The following is an 18,977-nucleotide window of genomic DNA, read 5'->3' as shown; positions in this document are numbered from 1 at the left end:
ACAAATTGCCAAGGAGTCAGGAAGAAAAGGCAAGATTAAAAACAAAACAAAACAAAACAAAACAAAACAAACAAAAAAAAAGATTGGAGTGGATAAATAGGGAAAAAATCAGCCCTGAGACGTAATTTTTCTTTAGGTTGTATTCAATCCTTTGCAGGCCGCATCTAGAGACACAACACAGTCACTGGCTTGTAAAATATTTAAAGAGCTGAAAAATTAGGTTTATGATGAATAATGGAGGAAATGAAGACTTTTCAGTCTGGAGACTAGCAGGTAGAAAGGTAATTTAATCAAGCGTTAATGTTTAAGAGGAAGAAACCAGCAGTCTTCCATCTCCTCTGACAACACAACATGAGGAAACAGGTTTCAATCACAAAAAAATAGATGTAAGTTGGAGGTGAAATAAATAGGTTTTTACACTGATGACAGAGAATAAACCAAAAATAAATAATGAAGTCTAGTCTTCCAGAAGCTATAAAGGAAAATGACCTTCCTTTGCCTGGGGTCACAGACTGACCTTGTTTTGAAATGAATTTCTAGGATACTGACTAGATTGGGGGTTGGCAAGCTTTTTCCATAAAAGGCCAGAGAGTAAATAATTTAGACTTTGGGGGCCATATGGTTTCTGTAACAACTAATTCAACCCTGCAGATGAAGTGAGAAAGCAGCCATAGACGATATGCAACCAATGAGCATGGCTGTGCTCCAATACAACTTAATTTACAGAAAGATGATCTGGGCAGGATTTGGCCTGCTGGCTATCGTTGGTACTGACTCCTGGATTAAATGAACCACACACAAGCGTTTTGAACCTTTGAGTCTTGGATGTGGAGAAGAGTGTTGGAGGTGACAGGCCTTTATTTGGGCCCTTGCTCTGTGTTGAATATTGTCATAATTCATGGGAATGAGAGAGGAAAGCTACAAAGGGGAATACTAATGAGTTTTTTACCCCTATGGGCAAGTGGGGCTCAATCCTTGTGCTAGGTGAGGAAGCCGGGCAGTTTATTTGCCAACTTGTTCCTTATCGGTTGAGGGTTCTCCCCCAACGTGTCTGGCCCACCCTGCTCAGAGGGATCGTGATTCCCAGTTCAGAGAGTACCCTCGGGCAGAGAGACACCCAGGAAGCCAGGGGCCTGCACAGGAATTGTCCAAGTGATCTCTGTTAAGGGGACCCGAGTGCAGGTGACCCCAGGGGGAAGGCCAAGCAATACAGATGGGACGGCGACATTGCTTGCTACAGTAAGCACTACCTGAATCTTTGTGTTCACTCACTTTTGGGGAGGGAAGATTCCTGAATGGGCCCACTTACGTCTTCAAAGAAGGTTCTTGTTTGCAGCACTATCTCTTTGAAGTAGAAGCTCACGTCTCGGTCTGTGAGCAGCTCCAGGATCTTTTTTAGAGCCTTCAAGCTTTCACAGACGACTTCGGTGCGGGCCAGGTGATACAGGCCTCTGATGATAGATTCTAATATTATCTGCTTATGCTTCTTCACCTATTTTGAAATAAGGCCTCTTAATCCTGAAAACTGTTCTATGTGCATGTGGGATAGGGTAGGGGACTGCAGACAAGGAAACTGGAATTCTGGTAGGGTCACATGTACTTCAACCCAAGAGACACCAATGTAGCAATTTATTTGGATTTTTTACTTAATTTCTATGCAACCACGAGGTGTGGGCTAGTAAATAATAATTTTTAACTCAAATATCCCCCTTTCCCCCCCACCCCACCTCCCAAACTCCTTTTACCTTGTGAGGGGCTCCAGAAGCTGTATTACCAAGTCCTCGGATGGCCATTTGCCTCAAAGTGGCATTGGAGTCCCAGGCACTCTGGTCCATGAGGATCAGCACTTCCCGTAGATTCCCATGCTTCCAAAGGATGGGCTCCTTCATGAGCTGAAAACAACCACTTGGCCCTTTAGTTAAAGGGAGTGGCCTCCCTTCCTGACAGTGACAAGCGCATCATAACTACACTTAGAGAGGAGCAGCAGGGCGCGGAGAAGCCCTCAGTGAGTCAGCAAGTGTTGCACAAACTAATCTCTAGGCGCCAGCGGCCCACAGGTCAAGGGTACGTGGCGACGGGGACCATAACATCTACTTGACAAGACGTTCCCTAATCCAAATGGAAAAATGGGAAAACGGGAGCGTTCCTGACAATGTCCCTGTTCTGATTCGCCTGGGACAAACTTTTTATGCCAGGGTGTGAGGGGACAATGATCTACCCGTTGGGTACTGTTTGTTTTGTCCCGGTCGCCCTGGTTCTCCAGGCTTCTCTGCCCTGGGAGGCCTGGTTTCTGCGGACCAGAGCGAAGAAGAGATTGGGCCTGGGTCCTTTGTCCCCCGGCATTCCCTGCTCAGGTGCCACATATCCGGCAGTGGCTGGATCTCTCTGCTACCAAAGCTTCCCCGAGGGGCCCCTTCTGGGGTTCCAGCGCCCACTGAACTCTTGACCCCGAGAGTAACCCCCCAGGGACACCCGGAGAGGCTGCCGGGCGGCGACGCGAAGCTTCTGTCTTGCCTCAGAGAAGAAGGCTGTGCCGGTTATCCGGTAGTTCTCCGAGGAGGAGGTGAGAGAGGAGAACAGTTGCTCCATGATGTCCAGTGTGAGTCCATATTGCCACACGGCCATGCTCCTAGAAAACGCAAGGCTCCAATTGTAGCAGAGACTTTTTTTTCTTTCTAAACAATGGAGGAAATTTGAGTCTATTTCTCCCTCAGGGAAAGAAATGATCTACGAAGGGATGTTCAGTGGAAGAGCAAACATCCTGTACCTACTCTGGAGTCTAATGCTTCGACTCTACAGTAGCCCTTCCAAGAGCCCTGCTGAGGTGCGGTTTTCCCAAAACTGTGCTCCGCATCCCGGGATTTTGAGGGGGTGGTGGGACCCGGGCTGCTCCCACACCGCTTCCCACCTCCCTTCGCTCTGTCTTCCCTGTTTTCTCTGCCGACTGCAGGCAAACCCTTAGTGGGCCCACTGCTTCCAGGGAAGCTGCCTACACTGCGTTTTTACTCTATTTTTAGTTTTCTCCTCTGTGTCCAGTTCTAGAAGGCCCGCCCCTTACCTGGCCAGTGCACACACTCCTACGTGGTGGGTGCTAGGACTGCTCAGGAGGGCCCATAAGTTGTCCCCCTCATCAGATTCCTTGGCAAGGCCCTCTTTCATGGCTTGGGCTTGCACACACTTCAGGGTTGCCGTCGAGAGCCTGAAGGAGACAGTGGGCGTCACAAAGTAAGTCAGCCCCACACAGGGGATTGTGGATCCCCCGGTTCCTCCCGTTCCCCTCAGGGTTCCCTCACTCTTGGATCAGCGGACGCTGTGCAAGGGGAAAAGATGGGCAACCCGATCTCACACTCTAGGGTCAGGGGGGCATGGAGATGATGGGAACTAATGCCACAAAATCTTGTCAACCTCTTATGAGAAAATAAAGCCCAGGATGGAAAGTGCAAAATACTGTATTTTGCTGATTCTAACACAGGCCTTTGGAAATAGGGTACATCCTGCGATGAGTGGTGTGTTACGGTAGTTGGCCCGGCAGAGGCTGTGGTGTAGTCAGTGTGACTGGTGTGAGCACAGGGATGTGCGTGGATTGAGGCTTGGCTCCTAACACTGTTGTCTCTTTAGTAAACTGACGTGTATTAATGGAGCTACATGTGTGGGGCCTAACGGCTGTTTAGGATCTCTTTAAAAAGGCTGATTTGATACCGGAATAAAAATATATGCCATAGGACAAGGGGGCAGAATGTTGCGATAGAGGATAAAAATCTCTGCCTGATAAAAGAGATTTTAAATGAGCTCTGAATAAATATACAGTAAAAATTTGAAAGTATAAGAAAGCATTGATTCATGGCCTAGCTGGGGATTCTTTCTTTTTTTATAATACTTAAAATAATTTTGCTTCCCTCAACTGGTGATGTCTTAAGTTTGATAAAATATGGTATTGATTTTTATTTTTCTGCTTTCCTTGGTGGCCCTGAGTATCACAGAATTCCAGCTTTCCTTGAACAGTCTCAATGAGAGAAAACAAATGAAACAGAGGAGGCCCTTGGGGGAAGCAAACAGAGCTGCTGTTTGTCGTTATTCTGAGCAACTACCCCAGAGATTGGCTCAGGAGCAGGAGAGCCTTGTTTCCTCAGGGGTAGTGGAGGCCACAGCAGCAGGCCGAGGCCCTGACTTCCACAGCTCATCCCCTAGAGTCTGGGACCCGGACACTGAGGAAGGCCATTTACCTGCAGGGGTCTGCTGTCTGCTGCTGTTCTCCCTGCTGCAACACCCGTCGCCTGCGGCTCCAGGTGGCAGTGGACATTTTCTGACCCAGGGTGCAGCTGACCAGCTTCAGGAGAAGAGTGAACACCTCTGGGTACAAGTTGGTGACAGGGGTGCCTGTTGAGACCACTTCATACATAGCACAGGCCACCTGAGGGGAGAGAGGACATTGTGGTCACACAGGCTCCTTTCCTCCAGGACATCTCCCTGGGCTGACCTTCAAGTCAGTTTTCTCCCCAAAGGATTGCTTTCTAGGTTGACCACACTCATGGTGAAAACAAAGCAAAACAAAAGAAAAAAACAAAACAAAACCAAAAAGAGCTGGAAAAGAGAGGACGTATTTGTCTGGAAACTTCTCAGCTCAGAAAGTGTTTCTCTCTCAGGACTGCCATGTTGGGCAACTCCAAATTCCAAGGGCAGGGGGACGGGGGACCGGCCAGGTAAAATGAAAGTTTTCTGGCCTTGAGGTCTTTCAAAAGGGTGCTTTTGGATATCTTGAAGACCAATTTGGAAATACAGATCATGGATTTTCTTTGGGAGGATGAGAAATTTGCTTCTAAAAGTGATAGCCACAGACAAAATTACTGCCATATTTGTCCAATACAAGCTGGAGTTGATTTAAAATCAGGGTGTGAGAGGGGAAGACGTATGATTAATGCCACATCACCAAATTCCAGGTGAGGACAGACCACGGAGTGGGACAATATTCCAGGTATGTGATGGGTTGTCCAACTCACTGCAATCGCCTCCACCCCGGCTAGGTCATCTTCTAATTCATTCTCAAGTTTGTCTGTTAGGGCTCTCAAGAGCTTCCCACTGGAGGCTGTGTTCTCAGCCAGAGCTTTCCACAGTGTCTTTGTGTCCCTAGGGTGGTAAGGCATGAAGCTGATAAGAAACAACTCCTTGGAATATGAGCTTTTTCATCTGCTCCTCTCTAAAACCACATTATGACTAATCAAAATTTCAAGGACAGATGGAGATGCCAATATGCCTGGCGATAAGAAGGATGTGTTATTTAACAGTCCAGCATTCTGGACGTGGGTTACTTAGGTTTGTTGATGTCCATTAAAGCAGAAACCTCTCACATAGGTGTATTCTAGGCAACCGGAAAGAGAAGAAATACTCATTTTCTAATACTTTTTCCTATGGTGTATTTTTTTTTAATCTCATCATTTAATGAGGACATGTTTATGAAAAAACACTTGGAAAAACACTCCTTGTGATTCAAACACCATTTTTGAAATTATTATTTAGATGAAATGTTCTCAATCTTTGTTTTTGCTTTCTTTCTCTCAAACCACAAATTCTTCCTCAATGCAGAGTGGCCTTTCCTGGGAGAAGGGACCAGATGTTAGAATATACCTGTCGAAGGGCAGAGGCTTCTGTAAAAGGTTGGCAACAACTGCATCCATGTGAAAGCTGGCTATCTGAGAGATGGCTTCCAGCATAAACTGAAAGCTTTCCTCCTTTTGTCTGAGGACTGGCATGTGATGATAAATCATGCTCAAGATCTCCAACAGCTTAAAAAAAAAAAAGCCAAATCAAACATTAAGTTGCCATTTTTCCTCTACGTGAATGTCTCTGGACTCATATAGTCAGCATATTATTCAAGGGTGGTTGATGAATTATAAATAATGTTGAAAACAATAATCAATTCTACACATGGCCTATCTCTTACTCAGGGGGATTATAGCTATACTGGGTATTTATTCTTAAATCAATGCAGCAAATATTTAGCGAAAGGCTGCTTTATGCCAAATATTGTGAGAGACGTTGTGTGGAATTTACCGAAGATGAATAAGATGTAACCCTCTCTCAAAAGGAATGAATGTTCTAATAAAGGATGTTAGTCATATACTCAAAGGCCTGTGCAAAAGGCAGTGTGTAGCAAATGGTATATAGGAGGTTCACAGGATTGATAGGGCAATCCAGAAGTAACTGAGGTCCCTTTGAAGGGACATCTGGCCTGAGTCTTGAAGGATATATAGCAATTTCAAAAGGCAAAATAGAGATGATGGAGGGAAAGTCATCCTCATCAGAAAGAAGAATACAGATAAAGATGTAAAAGAAAAAGCATGAGAATAGATGAAGCACAGATTTTTAGAGTAGTGAAACTATTCTGTATGTTACTGCAATGGTGAACACATGCAATTATACATTTGTCAACACCAAGAATGAATCTTAATGGAAACTATGGACTTTGGGTGACAATGATGTGTCAGTGTAGGTTCCTTGATTGTAACAAATGTACTACTGTGGTGTGGGGTGTTGATAGTGAGAGAGGATGTGTGTGTGTGTGTGTGTGTGTGGTGGGGGCAGAGGAGGTTTATGGCTATCTACTCAATTTTACTGTGAATCTAAACTGCCCTAAAAAAATCTATATAAAAAATTAGTAAGAGAGCATGGGCCCACGCGAATATGGTGAAGATTTCTGGATTAGGGGACTGGTTTGGAACACAGAGAAATGTGGGTGATGAAAGAAGATAACTTGATAGAAGATATGAAGATATGAAGCCAGATCCTAGAGAGCACTGAAGGTCACCCTTCCAAATTTGGGTGTTAATCTGTGGACAGCAGAGAATGATATTATACATTTGGATTTTTGATGTGAAGAAGGGAGATCTCTCTGCTAAAGTAACTTTGCTGCTAGTAGATATTTCTCTTATTTATTTTGGATAGACATTCTTAGGTTAAACACAACATTTTCTCTGATTTATAATTCCTTAAACATAAATATCTGGCAAGTATGATTGCCACAGAGCCCCATCTCAATGATGTTTGGAGAGGATTCCAGTCCCTATTGCTCCTTTTTAGTGCTAAACACACAAATACAATGACATTCCAAATATATGAAACTTTGATTCTCTAATGCCTAGCCTACTGCCTGGTATTGGCATAATCTGCACTTAATAAGTGTTTTTGGGTGTTTCTGGGTGGCTCAGTCAGTTGGGTGTCAGCTCTTGGTTCCAGCTCAGGTCAGGATCTCATGGATCCTGGGATGGACCCTTGAGTCTGGCTCTGTGCTAAGCAGGGAGTCTGCTTGGGGATTCTCTCCCTCTGCGTCTCCCCTATTCACTTTTTTCTCTCTCTGAAATAAATAAATCTTAAAAAAAAAAACCCTGTTTTTGAAAAAAACTGATTGGAGAATAATTAGCACAGGAATAATTTCTAAAGGTTATACATTGGAGAATTCTATAATTTATGGTTGATTGACCCTGGGATATGGGAACCATAACTTTCAACTATTCCTCTTGAGGTGACTTCATTGAGTTAAATATTCTCTTTTTCCTTATTAATCTTTGAATTGTTTGAATTCTGTTTCTCACCTCAAGAGAGAGGATCGAGCATCTCCATTTGGAGCTCTTAACCAAGCTTCCTGAACTCAAATCCTCTTCACTCTAACTCTCCAGCTGATAGCAGGGATTGAGGACTTTCCCCCAATCAGTTCTCCAATGACAGACTTCCTTACCAGAAAACCAACCCTAAGTTGTGTGGAAGAGCAGCCTGAAGAGTGGCAGTGAGATTAGAAACTCTACTGGCCCTTAGTGGCCATCCCAAAGATGATCCACGTGATCACCCCCTCCTTACAGATCTAACAACCAGTTTTCCAGAACCCAAATGCCCTTGGTTTGGAGCTGCTGTCTTTGGCTAGAGAGCAACAGTTGGGAAAGTTTGTTTGTTGTTGTTGTCGTCGTTTTAAGTCACAGACTAGAGAGGCAATTGAAACAGGGTGGGACAAGCACTCAACATGAACCTATTTGTTAATGTACAACTTGGGTCTCTGTTGAGGTCTCCTGAAGCTGTGTGTGCTCTTGCCTGTTGCCCATCAGTGGATAAGCTGAGAAGTGGCAACCAACGTGGCATTCCAGAAGTGTTAGAACTCTGCTCAGTGGTCAAACTGGTTGTCAGCTCACCTGTTCTTCCAAAGCAGCTCCCTGCTCCTTCAGGACCGTGATCATCCATATGCCACAGGCATGTGTACAGGTGGGGTTAAGGCTCTCCAGACCATCCAGGGTTTCCTCCAGGAACATTAGAATTTCTTCAGTTGGGATTAGTTTACTGACAATCTGAGAATGCACCCGGAAAGACTGATATTATCAACTACCTCACTTCATGCTGCTATTGTTTTAGGATTTTGGAAACCACTGGAATTTCCAAACAGCATATGACTGGGCCATAGGAACTACAGAAAATATAAAAACAGACGTAGACTTTACCCTGCAACTCTAGGCAAACTTTCCTTGGAGTTACCCTTTTATCATTTTATATTTATTGAATCCCAAGACTGCTGAGTCAACTTCTCCAAACTTGAAAGTTATAGTGTGCTCCACACTCCACTCCATAACAATTTATATGCTATAAATTACTTTCACATACATTTCATATATCACAGAAATATGTCTTGAGTCTTCCAAAGAATAGTTAAGGCTTGAGAATTTAGGAAAATCTATCACCAAGTATTAAGGGCTCTGTTCAATACCACTTGTATCACAATACCCATGTAAGTATGAATTATTGAGTTCTGCCTTTTGCTCTTCCATGTTTCAAAATTAAGAGTAGTCAACAAAAATCTAGAAAATAAAAACTTTGCAATTTTGATCTCTAAGTACAAGAACTATATAGAATGGGTGACAGAAGTGCGTGATTATGAGTGTGTGTATACAGGCTAATGAAAAGGCAGGCAGGGACGTGAAAGGTTGGCAGTTTGAATGAATTCTAGGAACATTGTCTGAGGCTTTAACCAAGCAAGATCAGTATGTAGGTATGACAGCAATCCAATTCACAACTGACTTCTCCCTCCATTAAGTGGCCTGATGACTGATATTTGGTAGAACTCTTCTTGAAAGGAAATTAATCCCTTTTCATGAGTAAGTGCATGTCTCAACCAGTTTCTGAGTAATTTTGATTCTAAGATCAAGGAACTAGACTGCCACATCTGTTCTGTGTAACAGCAAATTCCTGTCTGGGCTCCAAACTCAATGGTATCTGTTTTTTTTTTTTTTTTTTCTTTTTTTTTATCTCACATTGGGATAGATGATGGTTTAGGAAGAAAGAAAGGAGGGGAACTCATGTTTCTGAGCACCTATTATACAACAGATACTTTCTTAGGCATTTGACATATGTTTCCTCCATGCTTCCCAACTGGCCTCTCTCTCTCCCTTATTCTGGTCACCTTCTTGTCATCTCTGCTGCTGCCATCTTAGTCCAAGCCACCTAATCTCACACCTGGATTCTTGTAGTTTCCTCCAAACTGACCTCATTAATTTCACTCTTGCTGTCCTGTATCATAGTCTGAACACAGCAGCCAGATGACCCTTAGGAAATATAAGTCTTATCATGCTCTTTTTTGCAGAAACACCACGAGCTCAGAAGGGGCTTTTACAAATTAGGAAGAGACACCCTGTCCTCAAGACAGTTCACTTATCTCTGTAAGCATATGGTCATAATGACTGAGGGCAAGCATTGTGTCTTTTTCTATCCTTACAGCCTAGAACAAAGTCCAGCATATGGTAGATGCATAGGGCTTAGTAGGTGAATGAGTAAATGATTGAATAAATGAATCAATTCATTGATTAATCCTCAGAACAACTCTGAGAGGTAAGTTATTATTGTTATTTTTAATGAGGAGAATGGGCTTCAAGTGCACACAGCATCATCTGATAGACTCCAAAGTCCTCGTTCCTTCTACTCCATCCCCCTCCCTCCCTCACCCTGAAGAGGGATGCTTGGTTCATAAGATTTCCCAGAGTATGAAATGATCAGTAGCAGATGTTGACTGAGCACATATATTCAGGGTTAACAGATGATAGGACAAAGAATGGCTAGATCGTTGCTCTCCTTGGCAGTGAGGCATATACAGCTTACTCATTGGAAATCAACCCAGAATCATCTTTACATCCCTTGGCTAGTCTTCTGTATCTATTATATTACCTTTGCTATTTTAGAAGAAATCTTGATCTGGACTTGCACATCATCACACTGTAGCCCTTCCTGCAGATCCTGCAGTCTTTCCACCTCTGGGTGAGTGCCTAAAATCCACAAGGGGAGACAGATGCAGGAGTTCAAAGACCTGATAGGGTTTAAAGAGGTTGGCTGTACTTTGACATGACACTAATTCAGCTGCTGGATACTTTTCACAAATGCACTAAAGCCTGTCTGATGGGAGGGTGGGCATAAGAGCAAACACGGATTGAGTAGTTTCTACATGCTGGGCACCAGGCTAAATACTCTATGTACAATGATCTCATTTATTACTCATAAACATCATCTAAGGTAGACGCTCCTGTTTTTGCAGACGAGGAAGGATAAAAAGTCATTTGGCCATGGTTATCCAGTGACTAAAAATAGGAGAGTCAGAATTTGAACCCTGGTCTGACACCAGTGCCTAGGCTCTCACTATTCTGCTATACTGCTGTCTCTCCTGGGAGTTCTCTTCAGCCCTAAGCCACTTTGGGGAAAAGGGAACCCGGAAAGGTATCTGTTACAATAGGAACATCAGCAACTTTATAAATGGTGGTTGAAACCAATTTATAAACTCAGAGCTAAACGGTAACGATTTTCTGTTTGTTGTTCGAATGTAGGGTAATTGTGCAAACTAACACCTGAACCCTTCTGTGGAAGGCAGCCTAGCCCAGTGCAACACAGGGACTTGGGAGTCAGACAGACCTGGGCTCACAGCCCAGCTCTACTACATTTTGGAGCCGGTAAATTTCTTAACCTCAGCTCTCTCATTGCAACACTGAGCATTAAATGGTACTTAATTTAGCATCACACTAGTTACTTGTACTCAGCAGGTGGTTAATAATCACATTCTTTCTCCCTGCCATGCTTATTTGACCTATCAAGGAAAAGAGTTAACGTAGATAATGAGGTATGGGATTTCTGATTAACAAAGAGTATTTGAAAACCTGATTTTCGCATGTTTCAGGAACATAAAGTATGCTAAAGGAAGAGTAGGTACAACACTAATAGAATTGAAATCCCTCTCTTCCTATGAGGTTCCTCTCTGGATGTTACTTCTCTTAGTAGGATGGGCCCTTGGTTCTTACTTCCTTAACTCATTTTTCATTTTCTGGCTTAGTACAAACATATATCTTAATGAATTATCTTCCCATATCCCAAAAGACTTTCATACGTACTTTGACTCTGCTGAATTTTTTTTTCTTCTTTTCCACTAACCAACCAACGCTTCCCCCACCCCCAATTCCAACTTTTGGCTTTAATATACTTTTCTGAGCTGAATTTTAGAATTGTAATATATCTGCGCCTCCAGCATCAGAGAAGTGCTTGACACATGGAAACGACTTAATAAGCATTTTCTGAGTATCCAAAAGAATGAGGAACAGAATACAGGTGTGAGATGGCATTAAACCTAGACCAGCGTTCCGGCCGTGCCTAGGCTGCGCAGAACTGCGCACGCACAGTGCAGGACCCTCCTCTGGGAAGCACCTGCTGATTTAACGTGGACGCAAGGCCCTGATTTGCTGGTTTACAGCCTGAACTGAAGTTTTAAAATTCCTTACATTTCCTGATATTGCTACTTCACGTGCAGAGAGAGCACTTAGAGAGCAGGTAGAGGTCCTGTTCTGGAAGCTGGAAAACCCCCCACAAACTTGTCTTTCCTAAATAACTTTGAAAATCACTTAGCATCATAAGACTAGTGAAATTTCCTCCTGAAGAAATCCACATGACAGAGGAAGCATTGCTAATATGCCCAAGTGCTCAGTGATTTAAATTGGTCACTCTCAAAACATTTTACCTACCTCAATGGACATTTATGATGCTTTGGTGTTACTATCTTTGTTTTTAAAAATAGAAAAACAGAGCCACTGGGGGGCAAAGATCCAATAGATGAATTCTGTGACATGATTAAAGCATTAGAATGCAGAAATGACTGAACTGGGGAGAGAGAGGGAGAGAGAGACAAGGAGAAAATCCAAGAACAAAAGAAAATAGGTATCTTCATTTGTGGGTTTCTCATCTTTCCCTCACCTTTTATACAGAACAAACCAATAGTGGAGCTAGCAGCTGCTTGACGGATGGTAGGCAGAGTGTCACAGGAGTGAGGAGCCAGGAGGCCGAGGAGTGAACCGATTTTAAAGTTTTCTGGTGCCTGCAGGATAAAGTAGACCCTCAAGATTATGCGGCAGCTTGATGACATCCCAGAATATTCCCAGCAACACTGGATCTGAAGTCCCTTCTTTTCCCCCTATAGGTCCTTAGAGTAAATGAAATTGAATCTTGAACCCTTTCCTTAAGGGCAGTGGAAAAATAAGCTAGTGAGCATGTAAAGACAACCAAACAGGTTTAATCCTGAGTGAGAAGATACCTCTTAGATGGTTCTCTGGAAAGCACCCCATTCTGGAACTGGAGATCCAGCATGCAGGGGCTTTGGATTCCAAAGGCCTCAGGGATCCCTGTTGTTAGCAAGCAATGAAACCTATCCACTCCAGGGGATTACGTACCTCAATATCATTTGTCAGCACTTTTGCAGTGATCTGGAAGGCTCTTTCTCTTTCCCAATCTTTTTGTGAAACGAGCCACATTCGGAGAAGCTGTTGGTCAAAGAATAAATGTTCTTTCTTTAGTGCTCGTCATTTTACTCATTCCCATTCTCTAACTTTTGCTCTCTCTCTCTGCCTCTTCTGTAACAGAGTGCTCCCCTCCCACAGACAATATTTAAGTGGACTGGCCCTATGTGATGGGTTAAAGGGCCAGGTGAAGACTCTGAGGTAGAGTCTGGAGTGTTGCTCTGCCCCACAGATGAGGGAATGTGGGAATCTGTTTGAGCAGTGGGCCTACTCACATTGAACATTTCTTGACAGTCCTCTGCTTTTACATTATCCCACATCATGGTCCTCAGCAGCCTTCCTAGAGCATCCATGGATCGTTCGTAGAGAAACTGAAAATCCAATGTGAGCATGAGTGTCAGGCTGAGGCAGGAGAGTGGAGTCCCACTGTGGCCCTTGATTCTACTCAGGCCTTACCCCCACGTACATTAATGTGTTCCTTGTCCTTGTCTGTCTCGCCTTCATCTTTGAGTTTTTCCAGAGGTGGAAGGGGAAGCAGCCTGCGAATATTCTCTTCAAGAATATTTAGGTGGTCATTTAGTGAGAGCTGAGGGTTCAGTTTACTGAAAAGAGAACCATGTGGAGGGATGGATATTATGATGACAAACAAAACATAGCCCAGAAGAGTTCTCAAGAACTGCCAGCCACCTCTGAGAGGGTCAGATATGCTTGCTGACATATTGGAATGTTGCAGGAGGCGGTGACAGAAATAGGGAGAGTTTGAGGACATAGAATCAGACTGTACTGGTGCATATAGTCAACATGCTTCATCTCTAATTTACTACAGTGATAAATCATCACTAGCTTTGTGTTACTTAACTTTTTATTATATGATCTGTGATAACATTAACCTATTTATTTTTTTCTGGTGCTCATTGTGTGTGTGTGTGGGTGTGTGTGTGTGCACGTGCCCATGTGTGTGTATATGTGTGTGTAATGATTCTAAGTTTGGAGCAGTGAATTCTATCAATTTCATTTGTCTTCTCGCGTTATAAGTAGGGTCTCACATACTTTATGTATTCATGAGGGTACCTATAGTAAAGAGGCTGGAATCTTCCTTCCTTCCTCCTTCCTTCTCTCTCTCTTCTTTCCTTCCTTCTCTTTCTCTCTCTTTCTTCCCTCCCTTCCTCCCTCCCTTCCTTCTTTCCTTCCTTTCTCCCCTTATTTCTTTCTTTCAGCCATTTACTACTAACAACATGAGGATATGAACAAACCTAGACATAACTTGGAAAAATGCAAATGTTCAATAAACATGAAAATCCCCATTTATTATGTAATAAATGTAAACAAAGACAATGCAATACCATTTGTCAGCTATCATATTAGCAAAGAAATGAAAAACTATGACATGGTCAGGGCAGGGTAAAATTGATTCTCTCATAGGGAAGTAAAAGTCAGTACCAGCTGGGACAGGTCTATTGAAAGTGTTTAAATATGTTGGTATAAGCTGAACAGTCTTTTCATCTTTATTATCTGGCTGACTTAAAAAAATTAACTTATTGAGGTATAATTTATGCACAATAAGCTGCATCTGTTTCAAGTGTGCAATTAAATGAGTGTCACACCCATGAAACCACCACTATAATCAATATAGAACATCCAGATTTTTCTTTATGCCCCTTCACAGCTCATTTCTTCCTTCACACTGGCCCCAGGTAAACACTGATTGGTTTTCAGTCATTAGAGATCAGTTTGCAAGTTCTATAAGTATTCTGTCCAAATGAGGGACACTAGCAACGAGTAGCTATCCAACACCCAAGTGTGGGTAGTCTGAATTAAGACATGCTATAATTCTAAAAGACACTGAATTTTAAAGATTTAGTATGAAAAATCATATAAATTATCTCATTACATTTTAAAATATCAAATATATGTTGAAATGATAATATACTGAATATATTGGATTAAGCAAAATAATTATTAAAATTGCTTTGTGTCTTTTTACTCTTTTAAAAGTGACTACTATTTTAAATGACATACGTGACTTGCATTATATTTAGACTTGACAACACTGTTTTAGAGCCTAGTTAATTCTTAATTCATCTTCAGGATTTATTTATTTGAGCTTTCTTCAAACTTCACTTATCTTTGTAAATGGCAATCTGTGCCTTCCCTTATGTTGCTTCTTACAACATTTTAGAGAAATTACGTGGGTATGTTTCACATCTATTTTACCTAGTAGGCAAAGCCATATATTGTTCAGGGCAAAGCCATATTTAGTTAATGATTATCCTTTGAACCTAGCTCCATGCCTGATACATGGATGACATTGAATAATATTTATTGAACTAAATTGTCAACTTTTATGTTAAAAGTTCAGAAAGCATTTTTTTTGCACAAAGGTGTTTGCTAAAATATTATCTATAGTTTTAAAAACTGAAAAATATAACAAGAGAAAGTTGGTTAAGTAATACAAGACATACCTATACAATAAGTTATTAAGCAGCCATTAAAAATGCTATTTGTTACCTCAATATAAAAAAGGCCATATATGAAAATCCTACAGCTAATATCATATTAATGGTGAATGGCTGTAAATTTTTCCTCTAGATCAGGAATAAGATAAGGGGGGCACCTGGGTAGCTCAGTGGTTGAGCATCTGCCTTTTGCTCAGGTCATGATCCTGGGGTCCTGGGATTGAATCCTGCATCAGGTTTCCCTTAGGGAGTCTGCTTCTCTCTCTGCCTATGTCTCTGCCTCTCTCTCTGTGCCTCTCTTGAATAAATAAATAAAATCTTTTTAAAAATTCCATTTAAAAAAAAGGAATAAGCTAAAGATGCGTGCTTTTGCCACTTTTATTTAACATAATACCAGAGGTCCTAGTCAGAGCTATTAGGCAAGAAAAAGAAATAAAGGCCATCTAGATTGGAAAGGAAGGAATAAAACTATCTCTGTTTGTAGATGACATGATTTTATATGTAGAAAACCCTAAAATTCACAAAAAATTATTAGAATAAATTAAACAATGTTGTAGAATATAAAATCAGCCTACATAAATCAGTTGTGTTTCTGTACATTAACAACGAACAATCAAAAAATCAAACAATTCCATTTACGACAGCACCAGAAATAATAAAATACTTTATTTAACCAAGGAAACAAAAGATTTGTGCTCTGAAAACGATAAAATGTTGTTAAAGGAAATTAAAGAAGACACAATGGAAAAACATACTATGTTCATGGATTTGAGGACTTACTATTATTAAGATACCCATGCTACTCAAAGCAAATTATAGATTTAATGTAATCCCCATTAAAATCCCAATGGCAGTTATTACAGATATGAAAAAAATCTATCCTAAAATTCATATGAAATTTTAAAGGATCCCAAATAACCAAAATTATCTTGAAAAATGACAAAGTTGGAGTTCTCACACTTCCTTGTTTAAAGCTTATTACAAAACCATAATAACTAAAACAGTGTGGTATTGCCAGAAAGAGACAGAGAGACATACATAGATTAATGAAATAAACTCTGGCATACATGGTCACATTATTTTTAACAAGGGTTCCAAGACCATTCAGAGGAGGAAAGGACAGTCTTCAATAAATGGTGTTGGGAAAATTGGATATCCACACGCAAAAGGGTGAAGTTGGACCCTTACCTTATACCATATACAAAAATCAACTTAAAATGGAGCAAATATCTAAATGTAAGACTTTACATTATTAAACTCCTAGAAGAAAACTTGGGGGAAAAGCTTAATAATATTGAATTTGTCAATGATCTCTTGGATATAATACTAAAAGCACAGATAACAAAAGTACAAATGGGACAATATAAAAATTAAAATCTGTGCATCAGAGGGCACAGCTAATGCAGTGAAAGACATCCTATGGATGGGAGAAAATATTTGCAAATCATATTTCTATTGAAGGGCTTATAACCAGAATATATAGAGAACTCTGACAACTCAACAACAGAACACAAAGAATCAACTTTAAAAAATGGACGAAGGAATTAAATAGACATTTTTCCAAAGAAGATGTAAAAGTAGGTAATGAGCATATGATATCATGCTGAGAATTGCTAATTATTAGAGAGATACAACCCCAAACCACAATGAGATACTGAGGATGGCTGCTATTAAAAATAAACCAGAGGGGCGCCTGGGTAGCTCAGTCAGTTAAGTGTCCAACTCTTAGTTTCCACTCAGGTCATGATCTCAAGGTCTTGGGATTCAGCCCTGTGTTGGGCTCCAAGCTCAGTGGGGTGTCCACTTGAGATTCTCTCTCTCTCTCTCTCTCTTTCTCCCCCTCTGCACCTCCCCCCTGCTTGTGCAGTCTCTCTCTCTCTCTCTAAAACAAATAATCTTTAAAAAAAAACAGAAAAAACCAAAGGATGACAAAAATATGGAAAAATTAGAACCCTTATGCATTGATGACAGGAATGTAAAATGGTGCCACTGCTATAAAAAGCAGTATCATGGTACCTCAAGAAATTAAAAATAGAATTATTGTATGATCCAGCAATCTTACTTCTGGGTATATACTCAAAAGAATTGAAAGCAAAGTCTAGAAGAGATATTCATGGACCCATGTTCGTTAGTAGCACTATTCACAGCAGCCAAAACATGCAAACAACCCAAGCATCCATTGCATGAATGGATTAACAAATATGGTACACCATACATTAAATGGAATATTACTCAGCCTTAAAAAGGAATGAAATTTTGACACACGTTATCACATGGATGAACATCATCCTAGTGAGATAAGCAAGACACAAAAAGAAATACTGCATGATTCCACTCATATGAGATAACTAAAGTATGTAATTCATAGAGACCGAAGGTAGAATGGTGGTTGCCAGCGCTAGTGGGAGGAGGGAATGGGGAGTTGTGTAATGCATACAAAGCTTCAGTTTTATGAGATGAAAAGAATTCCTGAGGTTGATTGCACAACAGTATGATTGCACTTAAACTACTGAACTATACACTTAAAAATGGTTAAGATGAAACATTTTATGGGTATTTTACCAAAATGAAAAATTTTTTTAAACAATGAAAAAAAGAACAATGTTGGTGAAGAATTGGTAATAAGGAAATATTTAAGGTGAAGTGAGGAAAAAAGGGATGCAGCTGTACATAGAGTAGGATCTCAGCTCTGTACTTTTTTTTTTAAAGACTTTATTTATTTAGTCATAGACACAGAGAGAGAGAGGCAGAGACATAGGCAGAGGGAGAAGCAGGCTCCACACAGGGAGCCCGATGTGGGACTCGATCCCGAGTCTCCAGGATCACACCCCAGGCTGCAGGCAGCGCCAAACCGCTGCACCACAGGGGCTGCCTCTCAGCTCTGTACTTAAAATGGAGAATTAGGTATGAAGACTTGGATGTATACCAAAATGTTGAAAACAAGGGGTGATTTTTATTATTTTTAAAAAACTTTTTATAGTTTCCAAGGTTTTTTTTTTAAGATTTTATTTACTTATTCATGAGAGACACACAGAGAGGCAGAGACATAGGCAGAGGGAAAAGCAGACTCCTCACAGGGAGCCCAATGTGGGATTCAATCCTGGACCCTGTGATCACTCCCTGAGCCAAAGGCAGACGCTCAACCTCTGAGCCATCCGGGTGTCCCTAGTTTCCAAGTTTTAACAATGAATTTATATTTCTCTTACTGCAGGGGAGAAAATATTATTTTAAAAATTTGGTTAAAATTATTTCCTTCTTCAGGTTTATTGCTACTAACCAACTAAAATATGATTAGGGCTTTCATAAGTTTTTAATGGGAATATTAAAATTTGCTGAGGTCTAGGAAGAGAAATTTCCTTCTGCACAGAAACTTCAATCCTCCTGTATCAATAAATCTGACTCCTCTGAGTCACTCTTTACCCCTGTCCATCACTGAAAGATCAGCCCCTCTAGTCAGTTCTGTAAGTTTGAAAAGAGGGAAAAGCCTCTATTTGGAAAAAAAAATACCCATTGATAAGCTGTGTTCATTTTAGGGGAGGATATACTGGAGTAGGCACTGATTGATAAGTCAGTTGGTCAGAAGGAGGATATTGGGGATGAAATATTTTTTTCAATGAGAGCAAGAAAAATCCTTTACCTGAGGTATCTGATGGCGATTAAGGCTTTCCACCGAACAGGACTAGCTAAGGAGTCCAAGGGCTCATCCCTGATGAAGTCCTGCAATACAAAG

The 18,977-nt window shown here is 41.3% G+C and overlaps 1 protein-coding gene across 8 annotated transcripts in view; it reads right to left on the bottom strand.

The window, feature by feature from the left end:
- Positions 1-18,977, bottom strand: part of MROH2B (maestro heat like repeat family member 2B) — a 62,903-nt gene that overhangs the window by 5,675 nt on the left and 38,251 nt on the right. For 7 of the 8 annotated variants that reach the window (XR_012030208.1, XM_072824774.1, XM_072824773.1 and 4 more), the window contains 14 exons: positions 18,885-18,964; positions 13,258-13,393; positions 13,067-13,162; positions 12,726-12,815; positions 12,253-12,373; positions 10,192-10,289; positions 8,175-8,327; positions 5,623-5,780; positions 4,998-5,124; positions 4,224-4,411; positions 3,059-3,199; positions 2,515-2,629; positions 1,746-1,892; positions 1,310-1,492 (listed from right to left, as the gene is read on the bottom strand). Coding sequence is in view for 7 of the 8 variants with exons in the window: in XM_072824774.1 (XP_072680875.1) it covers positions 1,310-1,492; positions 1,746-1,892; positions 2,515-2,629; positions 3,059-3,199; positions 4,224-4,411; positions 4,998-5,124; positions 5,623-5,780; positions 8,175-8,327; positions 10,192-10,289; positions 12,253-12,373; positions 12,726-12,815; positions 13,067-13,162; positions 13,258-13,393; positions 18,885-18,964 (1,833 nt within the window). In the remaining variant the exon portion in view is untranslated. Of the gene's footprint in view, positions 1-1,272; positions 1,493-1,745; positions 1,893-2,514; positions 2,630-3,058; positions 3,200-4,223; positions 4,412-4,997; positions 5,125-5,622; positions 5,781-8,174; positions 8,328-10,191; positions 10,290-12,252; positions 12,374-12,725; positions 12,816-13,066; positions 13,163-13,257; positions 13,394-18,884; positions 18,965-18,977 lie in introns of all 8 variants that reach the window. The other variant, XM_072824775.1, reaches the window with a different exon arrangement.

The sequence above is a fragment of the Canis lupus genome, chromosome 4 (assembly GCF_048164855.1).
Source record: "Canis lupus baileyi chromosome 4, mCanLup2.hap1, whole genome shotgun sequence".
In the NCBI taxonomy this organism is placed as follows: domain Eukaryota; kingdom Metazoa; phylum Chordata; class Mammalia; order Carnivora; family Canidae; genus Canis; species Canis lupus.
The sequence above is the reverse complement of the archived record's forward strand: the minus strand, read 5'-3'. Positions and strand labels throughout refer to the sequence as shown.